The 9,855-nt window shown below is 44.8% G+C and overlaps 2 protein-coding genes across 5 annotated transcripts in view; one reads left to right on the top strand and one right to left on the bottom strand.

Annotated features, from left to right (window-relative positions):
- LOC308072755 (uncharacterized protein) overlaps positions 1–9,637 on the bottom strand; it is a 107,451-nt gene extending 97,814 nt beyond the window's left edge. The window contains exons 1-3 of the mRNA XM_080410072.1: positions 9,499–9,637; positions 4,680–4,907; positions 1,103–3,396 (exon numbers count right to left, since the gene is read on the bottom strand). Coding sequence (XP_080266198.1) covers positions 1,103–1,254 — 152 coding nt within the window. The 5' untranslated portion in view covers positions 1,255–3,396; positions 4,680–4,907; positions 9,499–9,637. The remainder of the gene's footprint in view (positions 1–1,102; positions 3,397–4,679; positions 4,908–9,498) is intronic.
- DNAJC19 (DnaJ heat shock protein family (Hsp40) member C19) lies at positions 4,136–8,502 on the top strand. Of its 4 annotated transcripts, XM_080410073.1 has the most exons (6): positions 4,136–4,256; positions 4,740–4,791; positions 5,074–5,147; positions 5,486–5,562; positions 6,518–6,588; positions 7,938–8,502. In XM_080410073.1, the coding sequence occupies exons 1-6, from the start codon at positions 4,254–4,256 to the stop codon at positions 8,006–8,008; spliced, it is 348 nt and encodes a 115-aa protein (XP_080266199.1). In that variant the 5' UTR covers positions 4,136–4,253; the 3' UTR covers positions 8,009–8,502. The 4 variants fall into 4 exon arrangements, with proteins under 4 accessions (XP_080266199.1, XP_080266201.1, XP_080266202.1 ...); XM_080410075.1 differs by lacking the exon at positions 4,740–4,791 and having other exon boundaries at positions 4,172–4,256; XM_080410076.1 differs by lacking the exons at positions 4,136–4,256; positions 4,740–4,791 and adding an exon at positions 4,274–4,682.
- Positions 9,638–9,855: the final 218 nt, after the last annotated feature.

The following is a 9,855-nucleotide window of genomic DNA, read 5'->3' as shown; positions in this document are numbered from 1 at the left end:
CACAGACTGAACAAGAACACATCTAGCAGATGAACTGCATAATTAACAAGAAAATCCATCAAATTGTTCTATAAATTCAAATGAGCAAATTATGGAAGTTTTTTGGGTTTTTTCTGTGAAGGCAACAACAGTGCACATTCTGCACACTTTACAATTTGTATTAATATCAAAGAAAGATATAGTAACAGTGAACCAAAATAAGAGTTGTGTACAATGAACAAAACAAAAGCTGTGTACAGAATGAACAGCTTTGGAAAACTAGAGGACCCTAACTGTTGGAAGTGCATTAATGTCAATGTTATCCATACCCTCTTCCTTCATCCCATTTTCCTAAATATAAGGAAAGCTAGAACTTGCAAACTCACTCTGTAATATTCCTGTGACCTATGCCAATACCACACCTAGGCATCTCAATGTTTTTGCCTCTTATAACGGGAGGCGAGCAAATCCTGGTTTAAAGGTGCAAAAGTGAAGATAAAGGTTACCTATGCCCTACTGCAGCTATGTGCCCCCACTTAAATGCAAGTCCCTGCCTCAGACGGAAACTACGGGATTCCCTGAATGGATGTCATGGTCAGGACCTGAAGGAACATTGCAGGTGGCATTAGAAGGCAAGCCTAGATACACCCCCAAAAATTTAGTGACCTTCTTATGTCACAAACAAGTCACTGGCGAAGAGGGGTTTTGCACTTCAAAGTAGTGCCCTTAGCCAGCAATCATTCCAGCGTGAATCTGCAGTTTGCTGGACCACTTGTTATGCACAATTTCAGTGTTATTCAACAGATTTCCTATTAATATCAGGTTATGTAGGTTCTTGCATGCTCCTCACTGTGCCCAGCTTCTTGGGGACAATGAAGTTATATACAAAAGGGATACTTGAGCCAAAACTTAGAAATAAAGCTGAGACTCTTCTCAAAAGGATAGAGATTTCCTTACCTCCTTTGAGTTCAAGACCAAAATGAAAACCTTTTTCTTCACTTTAACTGTTCCTCATGTGCAGTACCTTAAGCACAAATTCAAAGAAAGAAAAAACAACCCCACCCAAGACTTGCACTATATATTCTGTCGAAGTATTACATTATGCTATGCTGAGCAGTCATACCTTTTCCATTGTGGAGGGACAAATTCAGATCCTGTTTTACATATGACAGACAGAGATGAATATGAATCAGCCAGTGCAAAGGACACAGTGAGACGTCCCAGAGTGAGGCTTATGGAATTAGGCAGTGATGAAGGAAATGCATCCTCTGACATTTCAGATGAGACTTCAGAAATATTTACTGCAACCAAGAAACAGTCTCTGTCTCTCCCACAAGCCAGTGGCTAAAGCTTTCACCTGGAACATGGGTCTGTACTGCATTCCTGGTAAATAATCGAGGTTTTATACAAATAAGAAACACTCCTGAACAACAGAGCAGAAAACAACTGTCCCAATGTCAGTACCCTGAGAAATGGCGTGTTGGCTGAAGATGTGAGAGACCAGACGAGGAAGTTTTCTGATTTTGTGCTATTTCTGCTGCTGTTGGTGACCACACTTACCATTGGCTTGTCTTAAATACTCAATTTTGCTTGCAAAGAATGGTCTGGTAAGGCCCCACCTCCCCAGTATCCCTACTGTAAGAAGAGATTCAGACGTGTCCCTAATCCCTTCCCCTTCTTCCCAAACGAGGTGTTCCAGAAGACCTAGAGTACTCTTCCAGCTTCTCCCAGAAAAAAACCCAACAGTTGATGTGCTGATCTCATCCTGCTCTCTCTCCATTCGCTGGTACAATGTCACTGCTGAAGTGGGGAGAGCAGGATGTGCTTTGTGCAGTACCATTCACTGGCTAGCAGTCCACCAGAGAGTAGATTTCTTCCTAAGTGAAAGCCAGATAAACTTGCATGTTTCAAGAAAAAAGGCAAGAAACCTGCACCCAAGAAACTTACAACACTGCAGACACATCATATCCTCCATTCCACATATGCCAGTCTCTCAGCAGCTCTTTTCATTAAATAATCCTACCAAAACAGAACAGTAAAAAGGGTTATACACAAATTATTTCTTGTCCACTACATATTTAGAGGGTAGTGTTTTCCATGCTTGGTTTCAGTTTATTTGATGACTGTTTGGGTTGAAACAATCTCTGCATAGTCCCTAGGAAGTTTTCCTTCTTATCACCAAGAGGTCTGACCATATGCCCTCTAATCTTTTCAACTATATTCCCATTCGGGCAAAAGCCTCCCCGTTTTCTGCTGTGTTTTTTTTTTTTCCATTTCTTTCTTCCTCTGCCTACAGTCTTGAGTTTTCTCTCCCAAAGTCAGACAGCTGCTTTTAAAGAAAAGGAGCAATCTCCCCCTTCCTCTTCATGGTTCCACCTAATCCAGTGGTTCTTTTAAAGGCAGTGTAACATGCAAACCAAGAGCAAAATGCAAATCCGACACTGCCTGTTACAGCTTCCATCATCAACCTGTGCATTAGTTTCAACTTCCAACCTTAATATCACCAACAAAAGTGCAAACCCCTCTGCTCTCTCCTCAGAAAGACACCCAGTATCTAGAGAAAGCTCCTTATAAACTCGTGGCTGAAGAATGCCATTAGGACTTAGTCCTAGGCTTGTAGCTTTCTTCTTCTTGCTCTTCCCCCACCTTCTGCTGTCTGCTCTGCCTATATTAGCCTTGTAGGCTGACAGCGTTGACATTTCAATTGAAATCTTCAGGTAGGAGAGGAGCAGATTCTGCTGCAAATCTGAACCTACATTACATAAAGGGACCAGAGCCCACCTGATAGCTGATTCAGGCCTTGATCCTGTGATGATCTCCATGTGGGGGAGACCTAAGAATCAGGACCTTCATTTTAAAGAACTGTTGCTCACTACAAATCATTGTCAGTGCAAATAAAGGCTTTAGTCTTTCCAATCTCTTTGCTACAACTACCACAAGCTTGTTTTCCTAATACTTAATAGAGTTTCACAGCACAGGCATGCAAGTTTCAGCACCAATCCAGGTAGAATGCAAATTTCAAAAATGAAGACTCAAGAGTAATAACAATCAACATAAGCTCAGAAATAATATAGTAGCCCTGGTAAAATATGTCAAGTATCATCTGTTTTTTCCTCAGATAAGAAGCATAACTCAGGACAACACAGGTAAAAGATTGTAAGTACCAAACTTGACTTTAGGAATTATCGAGAAAGAACATACTCACATCTAGATTCTGTATTCCTTCGTTCAGCTTGAGGGAATTTTGTGACTGATTTACTAGCAATTACAGACTTTGCCCCTCCACCACTTTCCAACAATCTTACCTGTTTTTTAACTGAGCTAGGAATCAGTTAATGCCCACTGCAAGTCAGATGGATCCTCTTGTGCTTGTCATGAACACGGATATGCTACCTGCCACACTTACACGCTTCACACCTGGCATCAAAGTACAGTGAAATCTTGCTGTGTATGATTAAAAAAATCTATTGCCTTCAATCACTAGGTCCTCTGGGAGCCCATGAGGGCACTGACACGTTCGACAAGCACAGAGGGGCTTTTCACTCCTGCAAGCTACAGCCAGGCAGCGGCACGGGGTGCTCTGAGGGGTGGCCAGCGCGCAGCACCCCGGGCCGCAGCCTGCTCACCCGCCGCACTCGGACTCCAAACCCCTGGCTTCGGACTAGACCCGCAGACGGGCACCCGGGCGGTGCTGCACGCCACGCTGCGCTAAGCCAAGACACCGCGTTGTTAATACCCCCCGGTACACGTGCCAGCCTGTAATTCTCCCTCAACTCGTAGTAACCTTCAGCAGCGCGTTAACTACGCGTAGCCAGCTGGGACCAGCGCCCGATGCCCGCGGGGGGCCGCATGTGGGCCGGCCGCAGCGCCGCGGGGGCCGGGGGCAGCGCCGGGGGCGGGCAGGCGGCGGCCGCAGCTCGCAGGAGAACGGGGTGGCCAGGGAGGTCCCCGCCGCCCCCGGGCCGGGGGGCCGCTTTCCTTCCTCAGGGAAAGGGCCTGGCTGCCCGCCGCCCCGCGCCCCCTGAGCCGCCCCCGCCGGGCTGCCACCCCCGCAGGCAGCACCTCTGGCCCGCTCCGCGCCCCCTCCCCCCCTCCCCGCCGGGCTCTGCCCCGCCCGCCCCTGCCCCGGGGCGGTGTCCGCAGCTCCCTCCCCTTCCCGCGCCGCTTTACGACAGCCGGCGGTAGCTTTGCGGCCGGTCCGGGTGCCGTACGGCGAGCCGGGGCCCTGTGCCAGCGCGGCTCGGCGGTCGGCAGTGTGCGGGGCCGGGGCGGCCATGGTGAGTGCGGGCGGGGACCCGGGGGCCGCCTGTGCCGGCGGCTCCCAAGCCCTTCCCGGCGCCGAGGAGCCCGCTGCGTCCTTGGCCCGGCACGGCCGCGGTGCCGAGGGGCCCGGGGCCGCGCGGGGAGGACGCTGCCCCGCCCAGGCCGCGGCGGGGCCCATGGTTGCGGCCCCGGGGTCACTGGCATTAAAGCGGGGCCGCCGAACAGGATGGTGCTGCTGGGCTGCGTTCCCTCGGCCCCCCTGCCGCGGGGCTGCGGGGCACGGCCGACCCCCGCCCCGCTGCCGGCAGCAGCTGGGCCGCGTCCTTGTGCCTCTGCGGCCGGCTCGGCAGCGTAGCCGAAGTGAATCTGCTAGGGCCGCTTCCCCTAGTCGTGTTGTTCCCCACGCATGTACTAGTGCGACTTGCTGTGGAGCTTACCGGGTAGGCTTTGTTTTCTTTTCCTTTGGTAAACAAACGCTTTGTGTCTTCCCTGCTTAGGCCAGTACCATGGTGGCGGTTGGCCTGACCATAGCGGCAGCTGGATTTGCAGGTTTGTGGATGATGGGAGGACACTGAACACCCCGTTGTAGTTCCCGTTGCCTGCTTCAGTACTGACGAATATTAAGGTAGTTTAATAGCTGATGCAGGACACTCTCTTGGGAGACCCTGTATTGAGAAACACAGCTGTAATCAAAAGATCAAAGTGCTTACTTTTTTTCTGTCCCCCAAAAGTTTTGTTTTGTGTTCTAATCCACAAGTTACCAGTTTCACTGAGTTCCTAAATCTTCAGGAAACTTCATACTTAGTCTTGTTCAACACTGATTTCTTTAAGGTCGCTATGCGCTAAAAGCTATGAAACAAATGGAGCCACAAGTAAAACAAGCACTTCAGAATCTACCAAAACCTGTAAGTTTTTGTTGTATCAGTAGCATCTTTTTATTGAAAAGTTTACTTAGCAAAATAAGTCCAGACTTCTCTGTGTTTTCTTCTAGTACTAAACATAATTTTGTTAGTAATAACAATGCATCTCTGCAATTCTGCTGGTGGTTGACTAATAGAGAACTTGTTTTAGCAAGTTCAAGTACTCATTTAAATGACATTCCAACTGATTTTCTTATTACAAGCAGAAAAGAAGCTTCACAGTATTCTTACAGACTAAACCTCAGCAGCTACTAAAGCAATAATGAGTTAAGTAATAAACTTAGAAACTGGTGTTTTTTAAACTAACACGTTTTCTCTTTCAGGCCTTCAGTGGATATTACAGAGGTGGATTTGAACCCAAAATGACTAAACGAGAAGCAGCGTTAATACTAGGAGTGAGGTAAAAGGAAACTTACTAGAAAGGAAAGGTAAAAAGGAGGCTGTAGTGTTACCTAGTTGCTGGCCTGGTTTGAAAAGCACATAATGTGCGGTGCTGTCCTATGCCCAGCTTCCCCTGGGAGTGTCACTGCCAAATCAGGAAATACAAAGCAGCCTTTCAGGATTTTCTGTATTTATTTGGGATTCTTTGTTGCATGCTAGCTTGCTTACAGCCAACTCTAGCTAGACTTCCCTGAGTCTGCAAATCCCTAGCACGTTCAGAAGCCGCGTGCGGGTCCAGGTAAGTATACCACTTTCAGGAAGCCTTGGGGTTTACCTGGTATGGGTAACACCGTTGTGCTGTTTGCTTGTGGTTCCCATTGCTGCTGGTGAATTTCAGATACATGTCGTGTGAAGGTGCTTGCAAACCCACTTCTTGCAAGTGGAGTAAATTCATCACTTACTAGAATATCTTAGGTATGATTATGGCAGCTATCCTTGCCAAAACTTAGAGAGTCTTAAGACCAAATGAACACATTCATCTAATAAGATAAAGAGTATGAACCATTTCTGTTTGAAGGCAACTTCCAACTGAAGTTTGTATACAAACAGTTTGTTGTTTGCTTTTTTTAAAATTTAATAAATCAGAACCAAATTTTATTTTTTTTCTCCAGCCTTTCGGAAGTTGTCCCAATAGAAATGTTACAACATAGCTCTGTTTCTTTTCAACTGTGTGAATGACCCCCACCATAGTAGACTGCTGTAGTGTGTTGTCTTCAGCATGCACTGTTTTGGAAAAACTTTAGAAACTCTCCAGGACTTTTCATGCTACAGATCAATAACAGGAAAAGAAAAACATGTATGTAAGCCAAAGTTTATGGATAAGACAGACGGCTTGCTTGTTCTAAGACATCTACTAAAGATCTGGGGGGGTTTATGAGGTCCCCTTAAGTCAGTTTTTTCTGTCTCTTTCAAAGCCCTACAGCGAACAGAAGTAAAATTAGAGAAGCTCATAGACGGATCATGCTTCTGAATCATCCAGATAAAGGTAAGTAGACTTAAGTGATACTGATTAATTAATACATTTAAAATACAGATTAATAGAACTGTGTAGGGAAGAAGTGACTGGTAGATAGCTACCCTAGCTACTAAAAAAAAACCCAGAAAACTTGAGTGAGAACAAATTTTAGGGTGCCTTAATCCTTATGGTTTCGGAGCATGTTTTTGTGTTTGAAAGCACTAAAGCAGGCAGACAGATTCAGCAGGTCAGCTTGTCGCTTGATCTGTGTGCATCAGATCGAAATACGATTTGTTAAAATGAGACTTAAAACCACCTTACTGTTAAATGAAAGCCCAGAGTATGTTTGTGCACATTGTATACCATGTGCATTTTGAGTTCATTTGAACTCAAGTGCATTGGGAATTCACTGTAAATGGCAAGCATAGAGCCTTCTGCGTCTGCTGAAGGCCCTACAAGATGAAATACTTGTTTGTGCTACTCTGAAGGCTCGGAATGTAGTTATGCTTAAAGTTAATAACTTGAGGCATCTATACCTGTTCTAAATTGTTCACTTCAGTAAGTCAGAATCATGTATTAGTTCTTGGCGTTTAACTTTTTCATCCTCACTTAATAGGTAAAATGGCTTCCTTAAAAGTGACTCTTGAACTTCATTGCTTTTATGCACCAAAATCGTCCTTGGGATCTGCCTTTCATAGACAGTACCTAGTGGAAATGAACTTCAAAATTAACTTTATTAAATATATGCAGAACCTTAAAATGCTATCCAAAGACTGCTTAGGAACATTTCACATTTTGTGTGACCTAAGTAAGTTAAATTAAACTTCAAGTAAGTCAAAAGTAAATCTAGTACTAGTACATGGTATATGTGCCACAGACACGCCACAAATACTTGCACCTCGTGGTCAGTTACAATTTCAGTGCATTTGCACAGTGGACTGTTTCAGAATCTTCGTAAGTCATTTCTGTGTCACGTTTAAAGACTGAGCCAGTCCATTGGTACAGCAGCAGTTCCGTGCTGGCCTTGAATTAGGGGGGCAAGGTTTATCTGCACGCTTGTTAGTTCAATGCTTCTGTATTCACAACAGATCTTATGTTGTCATTAGCAACAGATTCATTTATGACTGGTAAAACCGGAGAAAAAACCTCATTCCAACAAACCTAAAGCCATCTAGCAGGAATGAGCTGTCTGCACGCTTAGCTACTGCGGTGGCTCTATGTGTAAACTTAAAATGGCTTCAGTCATAACAGCTTGTTCTTTTAACTTGAGCAACTTCCAGATCATGCTCACTTTTTTTCCCCTGTGTACTCTGGCATTAGTAACAACATAGAAAGTATTTTTTTCATCTGATGTGACATGAAGGTTATCTTTCTTCTAGGTGGCTCTCCATATGTAGCAGCCAAAATCAATGAAGCTAAAGATTTACTGGAAGACCAAGCTAAAAAATGAATGTGAGAGAAAATCAGAGGGTTTGTCCATGCAAATGCTTATTTTTGATAAATGGCTTAAGAAAAGTTCTCATAATGACTTAATATAAATGAAGCTGGAAATAAGAATCCAGGGAAGTAAAATTCCCTCCCCACTCACTACTTCATCACTGTTTGGGAAATGTGTGAGGCAGCAAGGCTTAAAAGTTTTTTTTTTTTCCCCTAGCTGATATTAAGCGGCAAAAATCTGCCATTTGTGTAAAATAAAAAAAAATAGTAACTTGGTTTGGCCAGTGCATGTTATCAGGTACAGGTTATGCTTAGATGCTGTTACCTGATTTTTGTTAAACTAGCTATGTTTGAAGTTCATGCTGCTGTTCTTTCATATGCCAAAGATAGCATGATGAACCAGTTTGGGGAGGGGGTGGAAAAAATCCAGAGGATTTATCGAATGGGAAGAACTGGGACCCATGTGTGGTTGTCTCAGAAAAAATAAAAAGTACAGGAAGCAACATACTCGGTTGTCTTTGCCTTGTGAAAAACAAGGTTGGTTGAACTCCAAGTGTTACTGACGGGTCTGGAATGTCCTGAATTTTTTAACAACTTTCAGTTCCTAATGGATTTTATAGCACTTAATAAATTCCAAATGTGTAAGTACTGCAGTTTTATCCATTATCTTACACTACAGTTAGAATTCACGTAATAAAGTTTGTTTACAGCAGTTGGGAAAGAGGAACTCTTTATGTAGACCATTGAAGACACCAGAGCTGGACTTACTGTGCTGCATGAAGCCTAATGCACCCCAGCACAGCCACCTGTGCCAGTGCCTGTGTCAGACAGAGTTCTGTCCTGCTCCGAGGACCTTGCCAGTCTTTCTGTCACTATGGCAAGACTGCTGAATGCAAGGCAGTGTGTGTAGGAGTTAATGCCCACCTGTTCATAAATACAATGGATTTCAGAGCTTTCTGAACTAACCAGCCTCTGCTTCAGAGTAGTGCTGTAAGCTGTGGTACAGCTCTGTGTGAACCCTGGCTGCTGCAGACTAGTTCTAGGCCACGCAGTATGGATTACCAGAACAGCAAGGAAGAGTTTTGCCTTCAGAAGAGAGGATCAGGTCAGCAACATGAGTATGAAGTGGAAAATGCTTAGAACCTCCAAAGAGAGGTACCTTTGTTTTACTACGAAATTTAAAGTGGAGTAAAAAATCCAGCTGGAACATTGCTGTACAGCAGTTCCAGAGCCTGCACGTTGAGCCATATGCTGAATGCTACTGTACTTCAGTTTTCCCCTGTCAAAATAACACTGAATTTTTAAACATAGCTGCTTTTTTTTAACTACCCTGTTTTTTCAACTTTTTCCACTCTTGTGGCTGCCTTATCGGTTGACCTGCTTGTGCACACTTAGGAGTTACAACAACTTAACTGTGTTTGTGCTCTGGGAGGGAACGCTGTTGTTGAGTATCACCCTTAAGTCAAATTAAAACCAGCCCATCTCCACCAACAAAATACTCACCGGAACAGAGCTGGTACAGTTCTTCCATTAGCTGTAGGTGGCCTAGCAGCTGGAGCCAGGGGTGGGTCAGAACACTTGCTCCGGTCTTAATACCTTCTGACAAAATCAGGTAAGACGAGTTTTTTTCTTTCAAGTCGGCACAACTTCAGCACTACCGGTTGTTCAGACTTCCTGCAACAGCTCCGTGCTACCTCGATGTTTTTCCACACCTGGGATTTCTGCTCCATTGCTCTTGCTCATGTGCCTGAAAAGGTGGGTTAGTGTGTCACACTTCTCCCTCAAACTGCATTGCATTACTTCCTATATATGTCAGTCAGGGTACATGATTCTCCAAGATAAGCAGTCTGAATTTAGACT

This window comes from Falco punctatus (assembly GCF_963210335.1).
Source record: "Falco punctatus genome assembly, chromosome: 13".
NCBI classification, from domain to species: Eukaryota; Metazoa; Chordata; class Aves; order Falconiformes; family Falconidae; genus Falco; species Falco punctatus.
This window is presented reverse-complemented; position numbering and strand designations above follow the sequence as displayed.

Excerpts from the sequence above, each read along its gene's own strand:
- DNAJC19 (XM_080410073.1), top strand. Across the intron at positions 5,148-5,485 it reads TTCAGAATCTACCAAAACCT|GCCTTCAGTGGATATTACAG; the intron begins GTAAGTTTTTGT and ends TTTCTCTTTCAG. Across the intron at positions 6,589-7,937 it reads TCTGAATCATCCAGATAAAG|GTGGCTCTCCATATGTAGCA; the intron begins GTAAGTAGACTT and ends TCTTTCTTCTAG.